We start from the raw sequence: 21,491 nt of genomic DNA, 5'->3' as shown, positions 1-21,491 counted from the left end.
CGGAAGGACACCCCCACCGCCGTATACCCTGAACCGACAGTCAGCGGGGCCAAAGGGCCACAGACCCGCGGAGAGACGGCTGGGGGAGAGCCGACCCACCACTGACGACCCCAGGTCGATGGTGACCAAAGGAGGTGTTTTGAGAGTGGCGCCCGGGGGCAACTTGCATGGAATTGCCTGGATCGAGAGGAGTCGAGGTGGGTCATGCTGTGAAATACGTCACCTCCTGTTGGGCGCACCACGACCCATGGTCCCGGTGAAAGACGACGGACACGACACTGTCGCACTATTGGACTCTGGGAATGTGGTTACGCTCGTAGCCACAAGCTTGCTGGCCCACAGGACCGAACGTGGCGGGGAGATGTATGTTTCCTGCTACCACGGTGACACCAAGCGGTATCCGACCGTACAGGCCAACATCTTGATGCCACAAGGGAGCTGCCAGATGATGGTGGGTGCCGTACCCGAGTTGCCGGTACCCCTCCTCGTGGGACAAGATTGCCCGCTGTTCGCGGCACTGTGGAGGCACGAGCTGAGGAAAAAGGTATGAGCCGGTGGGAAACAAGAGTGAGGACGACCCGTCGCCTGCGCAGCCCGGAAGCAAGCGGTTGACAAATCCATATCTACGGGTCTGGAGTCGGAGTCCGAGGGGGCGCCGGAAACCAAAACCCCCTGGTGAACAACTGGACGAGGAGCCCATCCTCCCCCTCATCAATTTCGAGGGACCAGCCGAGACACCCGCCATGGGCCAATTGAGGTGACAGTCCGGGACTGCCCAGTGGGTGGATCCGAACTTGAAAGCCGCCGCAGCCCAAGTGATAGTGGTGGCTGGCCAGCTACTTCCGGGGGTGAGTGACTGGCGATACCCCCTTTCCCAAATCAAGAATAACCTTTTGTATCAGGTGTCGCGCCAACAGGGGGAACTTCGAGAGGTACTGTTGCTGCCCCGACGGTACGTGGGAACTGTTCTTCAGCTGGCCCACACCCATCTGTTGGGGGCGCACCTGGGAATGGAGAAGACCCGGGAACGGATCTCCGCCCGGTTCCACTGGCCCGGGATGAGGAGCGCCGTGGAAGACTATTGTCGCAGCTGCCTGGAGTGTAAAATCACTGCCCCAAATGCACACTTCTGAAACCAGCTGGTCCCCCTACCGATCATCGGGGTTCCCTTTGAACGCATTGCCATGGACATAGTGGCACCCCTGGTTAAAACGGCATGACGACACCGGTACATCCTGGTAATTGTAGATTATGCCACCCGGTATCCTAAGGCCATTCCCCTACGGGCGGCGGTCTCTAAGGGAATCGCCCGGGAGCTGTTCCACCTCTTTAGCCGGGTGGGTATCCCGAACAAGATCCTCGCTGACCAAGGTACCGAGTTCATGTCCCCCCTAATGAAAGATTTGTGTGCTCTCCTGCAGATCAAGCAGATCCGGACCTCCGTCTTTCACCCGCAGAAGGATGGGCTAGTCGAGCAGTTCAATAAAATGGTCATCGAGCAGGACAGGAATAACTGGGACCAGCTACAACCTCGCCTAATGTTCTCGGTCCAAGAAGTGCCCCAGTCACCCACCGGGTTTTCCCCTTTCAAACTCCTCTACAGAAGGAGGCCACGCAGCCTACTGGACCTCGCCAAGGAGGTGTGGGAAGCCCAGCCGATCCCCTTACGCAGCGTGGTAGAACACGTGGAGCGGATGACAGCCATATGGCCAGTGGTAAGGGAACATATGGAGAAGGCCCAACGCACCAAAGCCCAGCCCAAATTCCAGGTGGGAGAGAAGGTGCTGGTCTTAATCCCCATGGCAGAAAGTAAGTTCCTGGCAACATAGAGAAGCTGGGACCCGTCAATTACCGCGTACGACAGCCGTGGAGATGGAAACCCCAACAGATTCACCACGTGAACCTATTGAAGAGGTGGCACGAGAGGACAGCCTTGGCCGTGTTATGTTCAGGACCCAGGACGCTAACGGTACCAGTGGTGGTCCCGAGCAATGAGGACCTCGACCCGGCCCAGAAGCAAATAGTCCGGGAGCTCGTTGAACAGAACACGGCGGTGTTCTCCGAGAAGCCGGGCCGCACAACCCTCATTGAACACCACGTCTGCACCCGGACCGGGGAAACGGTACGAAAGAGGCAATACCGGAACTCCGAGGCCCAAAGGAAGGCCGTGATGCAGGAAGTGGCTATGCTGAGGATGGGGGTCATCGATGAGTCCCACAGCGCATGGTGCAGCCCCATCGTGTTGGTGCCCAAACCGGACGGTAGCATGCGGTTCTGTAATGACGTCCGGGGTGTGAGCGACATCAGCTTGTTCGACGCCTACCCCATGCTGAGGGTGGACGAGCTCATCGACTGATTGGGAAAGGCTCGGTACATCAGCACCCTCAACCTGACCAAAGGATATTGGCAGGTACCTTTGGCAGCCTCCTCCTGGGAGAAGACGGCGTTTTCGACACCGGACGGCTTATACAAGTACCGTGTGCTCCCATTCTGTCTCCACGGAGCCCAACCAACAGTACGCAGATATCATCATCCACAGCCATGGTTGGGAAGAGCACCTGATGCGCCTCCAGGCAGTGCTGGACGCACTCATGCAAGCCGGGTTGACAGTGAACCCCAAGAAATGCAAGCTAGGGTTCGCGGATGTGGAGAACCTGAGGTATTTGATCGGACGGGGGAACGTCAAGCCCCAGGAGAGGAAGGTCTATGCGGTGCGTGACTGGCCCGTTCCACGCACCAAGACAGAAGATCTTCCTGGGACTGGCAGGATACTACAGCCGGTTTATCCCCAACTTTGTGGCTATAGCCTCCCCCCTTACTGATCTAACCAGGGCCCGCCTCCCGAAAACAGTGAAATGGACAGGCGAGACCGAAGCGGCGTTCAGGCGCCTGAAGGAAGCGCTGTGCTCCCATCCGATTCTCGTAATGCCCGATTTCCAGGTACCGATGTTGGTCCAGACAGACGCAATGCGACACGGGACTAGGGGCCGTCCTGTCCCAGGTACACGACGGGGAGGAGCACCCCATCATGTACATAAGCCGAAAGCTCATACCCAGAGAACAAAAGTACCTGATTGTCGAGAAAGAGTGCCTAGACACTCAAGTATTACGTGTTGGGCACCCACTTCACCATGGTCACAGACCATGCTACCCTGGTCTGGATGGCCAGGGGAAGGGACAAAAACGATCGGGTCACCAGATTGCTCTTGTCTCTTCAACGCATCTCTTTTTCTTTTGTGCACAGGTCAGGGATGTACCGCTGGTTAGCCACCAGGGGGAGACTCGTCGAGGCCTGGTGACAGATGGAGTCTACATCACGTGGCGATGGCTCCCTCTGCTGGACGTGCCAGGCTCTCCGGCCAGGACTAATTGGGGCTGATTGTGGTTGGTGGGTAATCAAGGGGCTGATTGGTCACCAGCTGGACGTGTCCCATTAAGCGGCCAGAAGGGCAGCACACAGGAGTGGGGACTGGGGAAGAGAGGTTACTCCTGTATAATCGTGCTCAGTACCAGAGATAGCGGAGGGAGTTCGGTTTTGTTCCTTTAGGATACAGCAATACCCCAGAGCCCAGAAGACGGTATCCTGGAGGAGGCCTATTATTTTCTCTTTGTTTATTATTTAAATAAACAACCTTGAAACCGAGCTAATACAATTCAGTCCGTGTCTGATATGTGTAAACGTTTTGACCATACCCCCTGGTCTGCCACAGTATATTTATTTATATTTACAGTTGAAGTCGGAAGTTTCCATACACTTAGGTTGGAGTCATTAAAACTCGTTTTTCAACCACTCCACAAAGTTCTTGTTAACAAACTATAGTTTTGGCAAGTCGGTTAGGACATCTACTTTGTGCATGACACAAGTAATTTTTTCAACAATTGTTTACAGACAGATTATTTCACTTATAATTCACTGTATCACAATTTCAGTGGGTCAGAAGTTTACACACATTAAATTGACTGTGCCTTTAAACAGCTTGGAAAATCCCAGAAAATTATGTCATGGCTTTAGAAGCTTCTGATAGGCTAATTGACATTATTTGAGTCAATTGGAGGTTTACCTGTGGATGTATTTCAAGGCCTACCTTCAAACTCAGTGCCTCTTTGCTTGACATAACGGGAAAATCAAAAGAAATCAGCCAAAACCTCAGAAAGAAAGTTGTAGACCTCAACAAGTCTGGTTCATCCTTGGGAGCAATTTCCAAACGCCTGAAGGTACCACATTCATCTGTACAAACAATAGTACGCAAGTATAAACACCATGGGACCACGCAGCTGTCATACCACTCAGGAAGGAGACGCGTTCTGTTTCCTAGAGATTAACGTACTTTGGTGCGAAAAGTGCAAATCAATCCCTGAACAACAGCAAAGGACCTTGTGAAGATGCTGGAGGAAACAGGTACAAAATTATCTATATCCACAGTAAAACGAGTCCTATATCGACATACCCTGAAAGGCTGCTCAGCAAGGAAGAAGCCACTGCTCCAAAACCACCATAAAAAAGCCAGACTACGGTTTGCAACTGCACATGGGGACAAAGATCGTACTTTTTGGAGAAATGTCCTCTGGTCTGATGAAACAAAAATAGAACTGTTTGGCCATAATGACCATCGTTATGTTTGGAGGAAAAAGGGGGGCTTGCAAGCCGAAGAACACCATCCCAACCGTGAAGCACGGGGGTGGCAGCATCATGCATCATGCTGTGGGGGTGCTTTGCTGCAGGAGGAACTGGTGCACTTCACAAAATAGATGGCATCATTAGGAAGGAAAATGATGTGGATATATTGAAGCAACATCTCAAGACATCAGTCAGGAAGTTAAAGCTTGGTCGCAAATGGGTCTTCCAAATGGACAATGACCCCAAGCATACTTCCAAAGTTGTGGCAAAATGGCTTAAGGACAACAAAGTCAAGGTATTGGAGTTGCCATCACAAAGCCCTGACCTCAATTCAATAGAGGATTTGTGGGCAGAACTGAAAAAGCGTGTGCAAGCAAGGAGGCCTACAAACTTGACTCAGTTACACCAGCTCTGTCAGGAGGAATGGGCCAAAATTCACCCAACTTATTGTGGGAAGCTTGTGAAAGGCTACCCGAAACATTTGACCCAAGCTAAACAATTTTAAGGCAATGCTACCAAATACTAATTAAGTGTATGTAAACTTCTGACCCACTGGGAATGTGATGAAAATAATAAAAGCTGAAATAAATAATTATCTCTAGTATTATTCTGACATTTTACATTCTTAAAATAAAGTGGTGATCCTAACTGACCTAAGACAGGGAATTTTTTACTAAGATTAAATGTCAGGAATTGTGAAAAACTGAGTTGAAATGTATTTGGTTAAGGTGTATGTAAACTTCCGACTTCAACTGTATATAGTAAAAAACTATATCTAATAGACTTTTTAGGCTTATATATCACACAATGTCTGGATGCAATATTCTACTCAAGATTATTCAACACTGAAATCTACTACTCCAGTTATTTCAAATGCATCTGTAGATCTTTTCTGCTGACAATGAAAATGCATCTTTGTCTTTATTGCAGGGTTTGATCTAAACGTCAGAAGCTATGGAGTGGAATGGTTACTTTCTATGTTATAGAGTGGAATTGTTTTTCTGTTGGTGTATCCTGAGGTAGCTCCTCTCTGAGAACCTCTTCCTGGCAAACAGCCTTTCTCCGGTGTGAACCTTCAGGTGCATTTTCACTTGGTTCTGGTGGGAGAACCTGTTCTCACACTGGGGGCAGCTTTAGGGTTCTCCCCTGTGTGGACCCTCTGGTGCCTCTTCAGGTTGGACGAGTGGGAGAAGCGCATATGACACTGGGTACAGCTGAAAGGTTTCTTCCCATTGTGGACACTTCTATGTCTGATAAGGTTACTCCGGAAGGAGAAGCTCTTGTAACATAGCTGACACTTGAAGGGCCTCTCCTTGGTGTGAACGGTCTGGTGCTCCTTCACATAGTTCGCCTCAGCGAAGCACTTCCCACATGTGGGGCAGGCGTATGGCTTGTCGGCGTCCGTCCTAATGCTCGGCCTCCCACGTTGTGACCCAATGACACCAGAGGAGGTAGAAGCAGGAGCCACCACCCTCAGGTGGTTAGTCTTTGAGCTCCCTCCTTGACCTCTAGCCATTGTTTGGGTTTTGTTGGGATTGTGTGCTGTGTTATAGGCTAGGTACCTCTCATGGTGAACACCCATCCTGAACCTGTCTGTATTGGTGGGGTAACCATGAGGTAACTGAGGAAGGCTAGACCCAGGTCCAGGCCCAGGCCTTCTATGAACCATTTCACCAGGCATTAGACGAGATCCTGAAGGAGAAAGACTTCCTGTTAGACTTCGTGATAGACTCCCACCAGGGGGGTCTCCCACCGCTCTCTCTGAAGGCTGAAGCCCAGGGTGACCTGCTCTGTTCATCATGGATACTGTGGTGTTTGTATCATAGGAACAGGAGGGTCTATCTCTATCAGCACCAGGCCCTGCTCCATCACTGCACTGAGAATGTGAAGAGAATTGTCTGGGCTGCAGACTGGATCCCTGACTGGACCCTCCGTCTCTCTGATGACTGAGGTTGTTCAGTCCCCTTGTCCACTGGTTGTGTTCTGTGTGGTGGTTGTGGTGGAGTCTCTGTCCCTCGTAGTTTGGTCCTGGTTCCGACTCGGGAAGGAAGAGCAAAGGCTCCTGATCCAGGGTCCTGATCCGAGCCCAGGGTTTGTGACCAGCGCCTTCAGAGGTCCACTCTATTCCGCCAGCAACACCGGATATCAGCAGGTCCTCATGGACTGCAGACTGTAAAAACAAATTGAACAGAAAAGCATGTAGGTTTATATAAGAAACTCTTTGCTGTACACACAGAAACATGACATGATGTTATTGTCAAGGCGTGCTGAAGGTGGGTGTGGTGTAGGAATCATGCGCAGGACACAGAGGCTCAGTCCAAAGGCTTTAGTGCAATAAATATATATCCAACCGAAGCAAAATAAGCCCGAAGGCAAAATGCCCGACGCACACAGGCGACAAAACGAATGACGCACAAACATGTGCAAACAACCCTCTCAAACACTGGAGGGAAAATGTAGCTCCAAAACACGAAACAGTAGTACAATCACACACAACGACAAGCACACACAACGAGAACTAAATAGGGCACTAACGAGGACTAACAAGACACAGGTGTACAACATCCAGACAAAACCAATCGAACATGAAACATAGATCGGTGGCAGCTAGTACTCCGGGGACGACGACCGCCGAAGCCTCCCCGAACCAGGAGGAGGAGCAGCCTCGGCCGAAACCGTGACAGTTATAAAATGTTGACCACAGTCAAGCCCATTTCTAACACTAATTCAAGTACCTAACAATATGGAGCCATTGGAGTTTATTATAAAAAATGTCCATATGTGTTCATTCAATAATTAAGTATAATGTTTTGGTTCGACTGAGATAAGGGAAACTCAGCAACTGCAGTGATTTAAAAAATAGTCAGTCAGCACAGAGTACATTTTGTATTTAATTTCATTCTTATGGTCATACACTCACACAACATATTGCACAAAACAATATATTTCTCACCATGGTAACACTTGACCTTTTCTGTAAATCTGGCACCCTTGCTTTGATAAAATCCATTCATGTTTACTTCACTACATGTCAAGTAAACATGAATTAAGGCACCATCCTTATCTCACTATAAAACACAAGCATCAACCTAAAGGGTCAACTTTTGTCACTCTTCATCAGTGAAGCATTTTTACAGACACCATCACACCAACCATTTAGTCATTTAGCAGACGCTCTTATCCAGAGCGACTTACAGGAGCAATTAGGGTTAAGTGCCTTGCTTAAGGGCACATCGACAGATTTTTCACCTAGTCGGCTCGGGGATTAGAACCAGCAACCTTTCGGTTACTGGCACAACGCTCTTACCCACTAAGCTACCTGCCGCCCAACCATCACCATATCATCTACTCTGCCTCATCATACTCATTCTTTCCTCAGTTCACCTCATCCAGTTCCCTACTACACCCAAAACCAACAAAATTAACTACAAACTAACTAGTACTAGATGGAAAGATGTGGACTGCGGTGTGAGGGGATGACAGAGGCTCCCCTCGTAGGAGACTGTTGCTGATTACTGCCCAGGTGTGGTGGTCTCTCAGGCGCTTATTGCTGCTGATGCATCACCCAGACGGGGCTACACATTCGGTGGTGGATGTTCCAGCCTACCGACAGAGGAGGAGGAGCTGTGAAGTGCAGACACAGAGGTGCCTGATGAAAAGCTCCGGGCCTGTCAGACTGATGTGTCTCCCTCCCTGGCTGTACCATCAACGCCACCTCCAATCAAGCTACTCCTTTACTGAAGTGCATCATCATCTAGCTGTGGAAGACCGTCTCCCATGAACTGCCAGCTCCCTGAATTTGTTTTAGTTTGTTTTTTAAAAGCGATTTCTGTATGAAAGCGCTATATAAAATAAAGAAATACATTTATTATTATTACATACAGTGAGGGAAAAAAGTTTTTGATCCCCTGCTGATTTTGTACGTTTGCCCACTGACAAAGAAATGATCAGTCTATAATTTTAATGGTAGGTTTATTTGAACAGTGAGAGACAGAATAACAACAAAAAAATCCAGAAAAACGCATGTCCAAAGTGTTATAAATTGATTTGCATTTTAATGAGGGAAATAAGTATTTGACCCCTCTGCAAAACATGACAGTACTTGGTGGCAAAACCCATGTTGGAAATCACAGAGGTCAGACGTTTCTTGTAGTTGTACACCAGGTTTGCACACATCTCAGGAGGGATTTTGTCCCACTCCTCTTTGCAGATCTTCTCCAAGTCATGAAGGTTTCGAGGCTGACGTTTGGCAACTCGAACCTTCAGCTCCCTCCACAGATTTTCTATGGGATTAAGGTCTGGAGACTGGCTAGGCCACTCCAGTACCTTAATGTGCTTCTTCTTGAGCCACTCCTTTGTTGCCTTGGCCGTGTGTTTTGGGTCATTGTCATGCTGGAATACCCATACACAACCCATTTTCAATGCCCTGGCTGAGGGAAGGAGGTTCTCACCCAAGATTTGACGGTACATGGCCCCGTCCATCATCCCTTTGATGCGGTGAAGTTGTCCTGTCCCCTTAGTAGAAAAGTTTGGAATCTGATTGATTGATTGCTTCTGTGGACAGGTGTCTTTTATACAGGTAACAAACTGAGATTAGGAGCACTCCCTTTAAGAGTGTGCTCCTAATCTCAGCTCGTTACCTGTATAAAAGACACCTGGGAGCCAGAAATCTTTCTGATTGAGAGGGGGTCAAATACTTATTTCTCTCATTAAAATGCAAATCAATTTATAACATTTTTGACATGCGTTTTTCTGGATTTTTTTGTTGTTATTCTGTCTCTCACTGTTCAAATAAACCTACCATTAAAATTATAGACTGATAATTTCTTTGTCAGTGGGCAAACGCACAAAATCAGCAGGGGATCAAATACTTTTTTCCCTCACTGTATCACCATACACTAATCATGGGCCGCGTGCATCTTCTGCTTGTGTATCCTGAGGTAGCTCCTCTCTGTGTTGTCGCAGGGTCCATGTTCCAGTTGATAGATCCTATAGAAGGCAGGCTGAAGGAAGCACCTGTTAGTGGGTTAACCTGAGACGCCATCAGTCTCTCTGAATCACAACTATAGGAGCAGGACGGAGCATCGCTAGCCAAGTCTGTGTCTGTTCTCTCCCGCCATATACGGACAACTCCCCGTCCCTGCAGACCAAATCTAGCCATCGCCCTGGTCTCAGCCAGTCTGTTGTCATGGATATGTTGTATTGTGTTCCACTGTCTGTTTCTGGTTGTGGTTAACAGTGTTGTTCCCCAGCCCAGAGTTGAGGACGCTGTCCCATCCACTGACCTCCACTATGTCGCCTCTGGTCCTGGCCTGCTCGGTGATGTCGTCCCCAGGGCCCTTGGCTGCACCCGTCTGTGTATCCAAGATGGTTTCCCAGTCTCCTCTGTTAGCCTCCAGCCAACCACCTACAGGAAGAGGTTACAAAATAGACTTTACAAACATGGCAGAGAACTCCACATATGGAGTAAAAAAAAAATCAAATACAGTGCATTTGGAAAGTATTCAGACCCCTTGACTTTTTCCACATTTTGTTACGTTACAGTCTTATTCTAAAATGGATTAAATAAACGCATTTCCTCAATCTACGCACAATACCCCATAATGACAAAGCGAAAACCACTTTTAATATTTTTTTAGCAAAACAGAGATACCTTATTAAGTATTCAGACCCTTTGCTATGAGACTCAGGTGCATCCTGTTTCCATTGATCATCCTTGATATTGGAGTCCACTTGTGGTAAATTCAATTGACTGGACATGATTTGGGAAGGCACACACCTGTCTATATAAGGTCCCACAGTTGATTGATAGTGCATGTCAGAGCAAAAACCAAGCCATGAGGTCGAAGGAATTGTCCGTAGAGCTCCGAGACAGGATTGCGTTGAGGCACAGATCTGGGAAGGGTACCAAAACATTTCTGCAGCATTGAAGGTCCCCAAGAACACAGTGGCCTCCATCATTCTTAAATTGAAGAACTGAGCAATGGGGGGAGAAGGGCTTTGGTCAGAAAGGTGACCAAGAACCCGATGGTCACTCTGACAGAGCTCCAGAGTTCCTCTGTGGAGATGGGAGAACCTTCCAGAAGGACAACCATCTCTGCAGTACTCCACCATTCAGGCCTCTATGGTAGAGTGGCCAGACGGAAGCCACTCCTCAGTAAAAGGAACATGACAGCCCGCTTGGAGTTTGCCAAAAGGCATCTAAAGGACTCTCAGACCATGAGAAACAAGATTCTCTGGTCTGATGAAACCAAGATTGAACTCGTGCCAAGCATCACGTCTGGAGGGAACCTGGCACCATCCCTACGGTGAACCATGGTGGTGGCAGCATCATGCTGTGGGGATGTTTTTTAGCGGCTGGAGGGAAAGATGAACGGAGCAAAGTACAGAGAGATCCTTGATGAAAACCTGCTCCAGAGAGCTCAGGACCTCAGGCTGGGGCGAAGGTTCACCTTCCAACAGGACAATGACCCTAAGCACACAGCCAAGACAATGCAAGAGTGGCTTCGGGACAAGTCTCTGAATGTCCTTGAGTGGAGCAGCCAGAACCCGGACTTGAATCCGATCGAACAAATACAGGTGTGCCAAGCTTGTAGCATCATACCCAAGAAGACTCGAGGCTGTAATCGCTGCCAAAGGTGCTTCAACAAAGTACTGAGTAAAGGGTCTGAATACTTCTGTAAATGTTATATTTCAGTTTTTTGTTTTTTATACATTTGCAAAAAAAATATGTTTTTGCTTTGTCATTATGAATACTTTCCGAATGCACTGTACCTAGTCAAGTTCATTCATTACAATGTGTGTTTCTGTATTTTAACATAAGTTGTATTGATTTCATTTTATGAATGAAGAAAAAACAATAGCCAGGTGCATCACTATTCCCATTGAAGATCTATGAATGTATGTAGGCTATATGTATTTCTCCCTTACCTTGCTCCCCCATCTTTAGTCCACTCAGCAGGTCAATGCTCTCTGGTCCGTCTTCTATTGTCTCCTCTTTGACTAGCAGCAGATCAGGCTTCCCATCCTCCATGTCTACTGACTGTAAGAGATACAGAGTGAGAGGATGTTGGATCAAGAAATCTGATATGAGCACCCTGCTATGGAGCATCTTCTGATTGGGCAATGCAAGCTAATTTGATACTATACAAACGTGTTAGTTGATTTGATTACTTGACAGTAATGGTTGGGTAACTGAAAGGCATGGTCCCACACTTAAGACTAAATTAATCAAGACCTGGGCCCGTATCCACAAAGAGTCTCAGAGTAGGAGTGCTGATCTAGGATCTCTCCATATAATCTTATTCTTTATGATCTAAAAGGTTGAACTGATCCTAGATCAGCACTCCTACTCTGTGAGGCTTTGTGGATACGGGACCTGACCTAATACCATTCAGACAGTAGTTCACAGTGGGCTCACCTCAGTGAGACTGTGTGTGGTCCTGTGCTGCTCAGCTGGTTCCTCTGTGGGTTCAGGAGGAGGTGTAGTCTGGTTGTCCTCCATGACCATGGTCCCCTCAGGGTTCCCCAGACCCTCCTCACACCCCTCCTCCTTCCCCAGCAGCACCTCTAGATCCTCCTCCTCCTGGAAGAGAGGGGTGATACAGATTACACAGACATTAGAGGTGAGCGGGTCAGCTGTTCGTTCACCCGCACCAGCCTGCAATTGCTAATAACCCATTCACATCTGCACGAATATATGTGATAAAGTGAAAATCTGAGGCCCCGCACCCGACCCTAACCCACAAATATAGAAAATGCTATGTAGGCTACAGTTAGAGGGTGGGTTTCTTTTTTTTACAGGGGGTGCAGGATTGTTTTTTTGCCTGAACTTTCTACTCATCATTTCCGACATATTGGTATGCTATTTGTTAGTAAATATGTCTATAATTATACTGAACAAAAATATAAAACGCAACATGCAACAATTTCTACGATTTTACTGGGTTACAGTTCATATAAGGAAATCCGTCAATTGAAATAAAGTCATTAGGCCATAATCTATGGATTTCACATGACTGGTCAGGGGAACAGCCATCGGTGGGCCTGGGAGGGCACTTGGGAGCCAGGCCCAGCCAATCAGAATTAGTTTTTACCCACAAAATGGCTTTATTCCAGACATAAATAGTCATCAGCCCCCCCACCCCGATCATATTTGGAATCTTGCATAGTGATTAGCCCAATAGGGTAAATGCAGATAACCCAATGATTCAGCATATTTATTTATAGCCACTATTTTGCATCTGTTGGGCTACAGGTGATAATGCTTATTGCTAATAGAATACCTGATAATATGGACCATGAATAGGCTATTTTTATGGTCCAATTTGTTAACTAATATGTTATTGGGCCCATTTCTGGAGGTAGAAATTATATTTTAGATGGTGTCAGCATAATTACATTTTCATTCATTTTGGAGTTTTTTAAATGTCAGTTTATGTGACAAAACAAGCAAGTATAGTGTAGAGAATCATTGTACCATCTAAACTGCTGAGAAATGTGTTTTCCATAACCAAAAATGTTGTATTTACAGTTTTTTGAAGCTGTGTACAAAACCGAAAATAAAGGACACAAAAACTAAACTTAAGAACAGGAAGCATAGAAACAGCACACATAGAACATATCTACTGCTTCTTCAACTTGCATTCAATGAGAATGACAGATCTATAACACACGTCTATGTGAATTTGGTTGGGTCGCACAAAATGTTACATATCGCAGCTTTAACTTTTTCTGCTTGTTGGCGTGTCGGCTATTTGGCGTGCATACAGTTACCCACTAAAGCTTTTAGGCTTACGCCAGTCAGGTTTTTCTTTCATTATTTTAGGTTAAATGTACCCTATAGATATAAATTACACAAGAATGATACGCTTATAGATTTCTTAAGGTATTGTTTTTACTTTATTCAACCAGCCCGCCACCAACCCGCCCTTCATCCACACAATATTTCAACCCGCCCCGCAGATATAACCGTGGGGGGACTGTGCTTCTTGAGTCAACCTGCGCATCACTAACAGACATACACTCCCTCCGGTACGTACACACGCACACACAGATAAACACACTTTCAACATGGAGTGTTTACCCATCCCCACTACGTTTGAGTCCTATACTGTAGTTACATAATGACTTCATTGTTGTTAAAACCATCATGGTGGACATAAATATGATGTTGTGGGTAAGAACTATTCTGACGTGTACAGTAGGTGTTTGTTAGTGTGTGGGTATGTGTAGGTATATTTAGTAAGTCTATAATGGTTATAAAGTGCTGTTGGGTGTATGTAGAATAGGGTGAGATCAGATGTGATGTATACTAAAGAGAGTCTCAATGAAAGTCTTAGAATGAAAAGTCCCATTTTGTGTTTTTTAAACATAAACAAGTTTTAAATAAACCATATGAAAACCATGCATACACGTAATATCTCAAATAAAAATCTGCATGAACTTGATAAACTGCATACATTTTCTCATTAAAAGTGTCTTGGGAAAAAACTAATTGTAGTTGAATGGAAGTAATGAAATAGGCATTTGTGAACATTATAGCCTACACAGTACAAACACAATATGTAACAGACTTTGTAGGCTTATTTATACATTTTTAGTCATTTAGCAGACGCTCTTATCCAGAGCGACTTACAGTTAAGTGAGTGCATACATTTTTCATACTGGCCCCCCGTGGGGGAAACGAACCCACAACCCTGGCGTTGCAAGCGCCATGCTTTACCAACTGAGCTACAGGGGACTTTTATATCACGCAATATCTGGATGAAATATTCTACTCAGATATATTCAACACTGAAATCTGTTACTCTCGTTAATCCAAATGCATCCGTGGATCTTTTTTGTTGACAACAATGAAAATTCATCTTTGTCTTTAATGCAGGGTTTGATGTAAATGTCGAGTAGAAAGGTTACTTTCTATGTTATAGAGTGGAATGATTTTTCTGTTGGTGTGTCCTGAGGTAGCTCCTCTCTGAGAACCTCTTCCCGCAGTGCGTACAGGCGAATGGCCTCTCTCCCGTGTGGATCTTCAGGTGCGTCTTCAGATGGTGCTGGTGGGAGAACCTCTTCTCACACTGGGGCAACTGTAGAGTTCTCCCCTGTGTGGACCCTCTGGTGCCTCTTCAGGTTGAACGAGTGTGAGAAACTGGCCCGGCACAGGTGGCAGACGAACGGTTTCTCCCCCGTGTGGACCCTCTGGTGCCTCTTCAGTGTGCCAGCCTCTGCGAAGCGCATGTGACACTGGGTACAGCTGAAAGGTTTCACCCCTGTGTGGACCCTCTGGTGGATCTCCACCTTCTGGGGGCAGCTGAAGCCTTTGTTACAGAACATGCAGAAGAACCGTTTCTTTTTACTATTGCCTGATGTGGCTCCCTCTCCCTGAGCCTGGGCTCTAGCCCTGTTGTTTGAGTTCAATACCTGATCGAAAAGGACACGGCCGTGTGAATCAGAAGGCCCCATCGACGTGGACACTAGGTCGCGATCCCTGAGCGTGTGTAAAGGGGAGTGGGTCGCAACATTTGGATTTGTCTCTAAGCTTTTCCTGTAATCTAAGAAATCTCTGCCCTGTGAGTATCCGTCTCCTAGGTGATTATCATTCCATATGGGAGGAACGTCGCCCTCCACTTTCACAGTCACTTCATCTACGACCAGACCCTCCCCTTTCTCATCTAGGCACCCTTCAGAGTATACACTACTACTGTACCGGTTCCAGTCCCCTCTAGACAGATCAGTCTGTATCTCTAAACCCAAGGGCATGTTGCCAGGGTCCATCTCTGTAGTGTAAGAACAAGACAGATCATTGCCAGTCTCTACTGGGTCACCTAAGTCCAGATGGGAATGAACCGTCCTCGAGTCACCGTAAAGTAAATAATCTGAGTCGGGAGCAGGAGGACAGCCCAGTCTCCCCAGCCCCAGTATCTCTGGGTCTGATTTGAGGTCAGATCCTGTGTGTAAGAGCCTTTGTGTTACAGTTAAAGTCTCTGTGTCCGTCTCTGTCTTGAGGACGGCGTTCGGCTTTCCACTGACCTCCGCGATGCTGTGTCGGGTCCTGGGCTGGGTGGTGGTGGATAGGTCCTCCGTGGCTACAGGGGGCGCCACTCCAGACGCTGCTCCAGTCTGGATGTCTCTGTTGTGTCGTGGGTCCTCCTCTCCTTTAGTCCTCTCCTGCTTGACCAGAGACGATCCTCCAGGACCTGCAGCTTCTGCATCTTCAGACTGACAAGAAGAGAGGAGTTTATTAAGGGTAAAGGAGTAGAATTGGATATCAATGCCATAGCAGTGTTTCCTCTGGTAGAATTAGTAGCAGTGGGGGGAAAAGGTCGTGGGGGGGGGGTTGAATTCTAATCCAAAATGAATGAAAATAAAATTATGCTGACACCATCTAAAATATAATTTCTACCTCCAGAAATGGGCCCCAATAACATATTTGTTAAATTATTTGTTTAAATGATTTTAGGGCGACCCCATTTAGTCGATTGGTCGATTGTTTGGTTGATTTCTTTAGTCGAGCAGTCTAAATGTTTTTATTTTTTTCATGGGTGCAAAAGACACCTGTCTGATTCGTGTCTGTCTCAGTGGACTAATCCATTGCTGAGGCCACAGGGATGGCACAGTCCATCACTCTAAGACATGTGATACTGAAATTGTATATGTTATATTATGTAAAAATGATGGTGCAACACTAATAAATCTAATATTATTTTATAAATATGCACTTTCTCCTGCATTGGATACGGTCGCTGTCCGCAGTTCTGAAACATAATATTCAGTGCGCCGTAGAATTGGTGCCTTTCTCTATGTTGCTATGTGCACAATAGCAGAGTTAACCTGCATATTGGGATTGGGAACAATGCGGCAAAGGCAGCAGCAGCAGAGACGAGGAAACAGCTCTTGCCTTAGCCTAATTATCTAAGAAAGTTGAAGAGAGAGGAAACCCCAATTTAATTAGGTCTATAATCAATAGCATAACCGTTAAATGTGCCTGGCTTTATAAATCATCCATATCTACAGAAATAAGACAGATCTTACTTCTGTTGCCTGTTTGAGTGTTTGCTTAATAGCCTATTGATTCCGTTGGCACCAAGCCTCATGCAACGGCAAAATGTCGGATTAAGCAATTTCACAGTTTTGGCTGTTTTTAATCTTTGCTATTCTGTAATAAAGGCTTTAAAAAAGTGTTTCGTTATAACAGACTGGTATTACTTATCATTTCTTTTATGTTGTTTACATTGTTCCAAACAGGCAGAAAAATTATATAGTAATCTAACAGCACCTGTTTGTCACATAATATGCACGCAGCTCTCGCTCCTATACCCTACTTTTTATTGATCTTCTTCTTATTGCTATTATTACCATTATTATTATGATCATCATTATAATAAATAATGTCATCATCATTAGTAGGCTTTGTATAGTAGCCTTGTATAACCATCATCGAGCTATAGGCCTAAGACCGCATCCTGTTTAGTCTTAATACCGTTGTCACGCCCTGACATAGAGATCTCTAGTTGGTTTGGTCAGGGTGTGAATATCTATGTGTAGATCTAGAATGTGTAGATCTATGTTGGCCGGGTGTGGTTCCCAATCAGAGGCAGCTGTCGATCGTTGTCTCTGATTGGGGATCATACTTAGGTAGCCATTTTGCCTACCTATGTTGTGGGATCTTGTTTCTGTTTGGCTTGTTGGATGTTTAGCGTTTTGAACTTCACATTCTGTTGGATTTTGCTATTTTGTCGGTTTATATAATAAACGACTATGTACGTATACCACGCTGCACCTTGGTCCGATCCTTTACTCAATGAACGTGACAACCGTAACTTACTTAGGCCTATATATTTCAATATATAGGCTACTGTCTCAATCAATCAATGATTCCTTTGTTCATGTCATCACACAGCATACGAGACATTCATGCTTTGAAATGCAATCAAGCATTTTAGTTTAAAAATTAAATAAAGGGAGCTTTGAATAATTAGCCTAAACAATAAATAAACAATTCACGAATGCATGCAACTGTTTTTAGTCTGCTGTAATAAAGGCTTTATATATCTTTTTTTTCCCGTTAGAACAGACTCTCTGGTACACTTATTTATTTAGTATTGTTTACACTATTCCAAATGGTCAGAAAAAATAATAATATTGTAATCTAACAGCAACTATTTGGCACACATTATACACATGCAACGCTTGCTCCTAGACCCCATTTTTCTTGATCTCCAGTAGTTTCCACAACTAAGTCAAATGTCTTCCACAAATCTGACTTCCCCTTAACCTCCTGAGCAACCAGTAAACATTCACCCATTTCAAGTTAAATTGTCATCCATTTTGCTGTCACGTGTTACTGTGTTCGTAGTTTGTTATAACCAATTTATTGACGTGATTATGGTAGGCTATAGGTCAGGCCCTATTGGTCACATGCATGCGATGCTTACATGTTTCACGTAAAGAGAGCAAAGGTTGAGGGAATAGGGAATGTTTTTCCTAAACAAATTAGGGATTTCGGTAAAATAACTTTTCAGTCAGAAACAGGTAAGAAACTAAATGGCTGAAATGATGTTGCAGCTTCAGCACGGACAGCGCAATAAACACTTCCTGTGCTGTGGTGCCTTTTCGCTGCAGTAGGGAGGAGAGCGAGACAATGTGTGCCAGTCACACAGGCACTCGCTGTCATTTATTTTAGCACATTGTGATCATCGGGCTCTTTCTTGAGTAATTTGTGTGTCTTAATTATTTAATCAAACAGTGTGCTTAAAGCATCTGACAAGCTCAGTGCATATGTAGTGGGTGTGTATACATAGGGTGTGTCTGTCTATATATGGAAAAATAAGTTTTAACATTTCGACCAATCGATTAGTCAAAATAACAGGACGACTCTCAGTAGACCAAGATTTAATTTGTCTGGGACAGCCCTAAATTATTTTAACATATTGGACCATAAATATAACCTATGCATGGTCCATATTTTCGGATGTGCTATTAGCAATAAGCATTATCACTGATGCAGCATAGTGTCTATAAATAAATAGGCTGAAGCATGGGGTTACCTATCTGCATTTACCCTATTGGGTTAATCATTAGCTAGATCCCAAATATGATCTTTTAACTAGTTGGCATCCTATTGCTGAATATTATGTCCCAAAAACGTGCATAAACACAGTGAATATAATGTTGGCCTACCTGTTAGGGTAACTTGGAGTAACCCCCCCCAGTTCGCTAAGGTGTTAGGAAATAAATAAAGTAGGAATGGAAAACTGAGATCCCCCTCTTTTTAACAAAGGTCATTAATACTGCTGTTTTCCCAGCGATTGCAAGAATTGTTGTGCATTGACTGCTTTTCAGAATGCATGTTTTCCTCCCTATGGCACTAATAACTTGAATGTGCCTCGAGAGGAATATCTCTCTCGCATAGAACACACAACAAGCCGACTAGGTAAAGAGAAACTATTCTACAATGGGGTTGTCATGCATTACTTATTTTGCTTGCAGAGGCAAAGTAAATGTGGACTGTTCTAGAATCTTTAAAGTGTGCTTCGGCAGACATATTTTTTCATGTTTTATATTTTTTTGCCGTGGCCCAGCGCCATAGATAAATGACTGCAGCAAAAACACTGTGTCATAGAGAAGTCTCACAAGCTCCCCTATGGCAGTTTGGGGAGCAAAGAAAAAAATGTGCCACATTTGATTTACAAAGTAACTGTCATTTTTTAATGCAACACTATTACACTAACCTCAATCATGATAACGTGCTGGGTTGAGGTTCCACTCCCCTCATCAACAGTGATTGGTCGGTCATCTCTCCATGTATTGTGTCCGGCTGGCTTCACAACGCTCCTGTGGCCTCCAGTGAGATGTCCTTCACCTGAGAGAGTGATTGGAGGCAAGACGTGGTTAGGTTAGGTACTGTCAATGCTCAAGAAGAATTGTAAGGATGTAAGGTAACACTTCTCATTGCTTCTTGATATACTATTTATTGATTGATGTATTATGTTCCATGCATCACATTGTTTTCATTGAGTAAATAATAGGAAGTGCAGTAAACAAGAATCTGGTTATAATATGATAGTGTCTTTACGCAAGACAGCCAAGTAATCAGGGGAGTTATTGCATACTATCCAAAAACTGACTAAGACCCAATTCTGGTTAACCATCTACAGTATGTGGTTAACACATCTAAGGTCACACATGCGCAGAGAGGAATGGGGCGACATGCAGCGCAACCTCGGCCTTCTGCAAAATGTACCTCTTGCAATTCCTCTGTATCGGTCGAGGATCTTGACACTTCTAGGACGAATGGTCCTCTCTGCGCGCTCCCGTGCCACCAGCTGTAGTTTCCTCCGCAAAGCCCTGTTTTCTTTCTGGCTTTGAGTAATTTCCAAACGAATTACTGCATAGTCGTCATCTACGAGTTTACAGATCTCTGCCACAGCGGCATTCGCTAGCACCTCCATGACCGAGGCTATTTGAGTGTGAAAAACCATACAGTTAGCCATTGTTAGCTAAGGTTAGCAGCTAGCTAGAGTTACCTAGAACATCTATCAACCAAGTCTTGTCTCCAACGCGAATTAAACACTACCTGAGGTAAGTATGTAATGCTGTGCAGTTAGGCATATTTTGAGTTCCAAGGTGTTAATAAACGTCTAACAATACTAAAAACGCTATCGTGGTAATTGTTTTCGGTAACTGTTCACTTCCGTTTACACTGAAGAGAAAGGATCTTATTGGTTGGCGTCATAACTCAAAGGCTGTGGTTAATTGAAAAAGGTGTGCGCTTTGTTCTTTGAAATACGGTACTGCTTTTTACGTTACATATAAAATATTCTATTCATGATCACAATCTTTCAAGCTCAGAGCATACTTGTTTAGAACGAACAGTGTGTTAGCAAGAATAAAGTAAAATAATACTCCATCTACTCAGTAAGGTAAATATTCAACAGTGCTTTTTCTAGCCTAGGCTTACTGTCCCTCTAGAAATAGGTATTTACACAAGCCTGTTTCAAATGACAAGTTAACAAAGGGTTAATGAGGGGTATGTGGTTAATTACCCTCTTACCCCAAGACACTTCACATGATAACTATAATATTTCAGCTAAAGAATAGTTCCCAGACGTCCCCTGCGTACATCTCAAGCCACACTACGATTTCTCCCATTGTGGACACTCCTATGTCTGATAAGGCTAGTCAGGAAGGAGAAGCTCTTGTAACACAGCTTGCACTTGAAGGGCCTCTCATTGGTGTGAACAGTCTGGTGCTCCTTAAAACTTTTCGCATTAGCGAAGCGCTCTAGAGGTGGGGCAGGCGTACGGCTTGTCGGTGTCCGTCCTAATGCTCGGCCTCCCACGTTGTAACCCAGTGACACCAGAGGAGGTAGAAGCAGAAGCCACCACCCTCAGGTGGAATAACCCAGTCACCAGGCATTAGACGAGATCCTGAAGGAGAAGACAGACTTCCTGTTAGACTCCCACCAGGGGGGTCTCCCACCACTCTCTGTGAAGGCTGAAGCCCAGGGTGACCTGCTCTGTTCATCATGGATACTGTAGTGTTTGTATCATAGGAACAGGAGGTTCAATCTCTATCAGCCCCAGGCCCTGCTTCATCCCTGCACTGAGACTGTGAAGAAAAGGGTCTGGGCTGCAGACTGGATCCCTGACTGGAGCCTCTGTCTCTCTGATGACCACCAGGACTGAGGTTGTTCAGTCCACCTGTCCACTGGTTGTGTTCTGTGTAGTGGTTGTGGTGGAGTCTCTGTCCCTCGCGGTTGGGACCTTGGTTCTGACTCGGGAAGGAAGAGCGACAGCTCCTGATCCGGAGCCAGGGTTTGTGACCAGCCGCCTCATAGATCCAGTCTCTTCCGCCAGTAACACCAGATCAGCAG

General features: G+C 45.5%; 2 protein-coding genes across 2 annotated transcripts; both read right to left on the bottom strand.

The window, feature by feature from the left end:
• Window positions 1–5,357: 5,357 nt before the first annotated feature.
• Window positions 5,358–11,584, bottom strand: LOC121562153 (zinc finger protein 768-like). Its single transcript, XM_045206369.1, has 3 exons — window positions 11,549–11,584; window positions 9,904–10,025; window positions 5,358–6,788 (listed from the first exon to the last, which is right to left on the bottom strand). The coding sequence occupies exons 1-3, from the start codon at window positions 11,559–11,561 to the stop codon at window positions 5,706–5,708; spliced, it is 1,218 nt and encodes a 405-aa protein (XP_045062304.1). The 5' UTR covers window positions 11,562–11,584; the 3' UTR covers window positions 5,358–5,705.
• Window positions 11,585–14,289: 2,705 nt separating this feature from the next.
• On the bottom strand, window positions 14,290–20,728 carry LOC121561684 (zinc finger protein 454-like). The gene is made up of 3 exons (XM_045206366.1): window positions 19,860–20,728; window positions 19,348–19,478; window positions 14,290–15,835 (listed from the first exon to the last, which is right to left on the bottom strand). The coding sequence occupies exons 1-3, from the start codon at window positions 20,107–20,109 to the stop codon at window positions 14,690–14,692; spliced, it is 1,527 nt and encodes a 508-aa protein (XP_045062301.1). The 5' UTR covers window positions 20,110–20,728; the 3' UTR covers window positions 14,290–14,689.
• Window positions 20,729–21,491: the final 763 nt, after the last annotated feature.

This window comes from Coregonus clupeaformis, chromosome 22 (assembly GCF_020615455.1).
Source record: "Coregonus clupeaformis isolate EN_2021a chromosome 22, ASM2061545v1, whole genome shotgun sequence".
Lineage (NCBI taxonomy): Eukaryota > Metazoa > Chordata > Actinopteri > Salmoniformes > Salmonidae > Coregonus > Coregonus clupeaformis.
The sequence above is the reverse complement of the archived record's forward strand: the minus strand, read 5'-3'. Positions and strand labels throughout refer to the sequence as shown.

Excerpts from the sequence above, each read along its gene's own strand:
- LOC121562153 (XM_045206369.1), bottom strand. Across the intron at positions 6,789-9,903 it reads CCAGAGGCGACATAGTGGAG|TCTGCAGTCCATGAGGACCT; the intron begins GTCAGTGGATGG and ends TTGTTTTTACAG.
- LOC121561684 (XM_045206366.1), bottom strand. The coding sequence starts at position 20,109 with ATGGCTAACTGTATGGTTTTTCACACTCAAATAGCCTCGGTCATGGAG. Across the intron at positions 19,479-19,859 it reads ATACAGAGGAATTGCAAGAG|GTGAAGGACATCTCACTGGA; the intron begins GTACATTTTGCA and ends TCACTCTCTCAG. Across the intron at positions 15,836-19,347 it reads AGCACGTTATCATGATTGAG|TCTGAAGATGCAGAAGCTGC; the intron begins GTTAGTGTAATA and ends TCTTCTTGTCAG.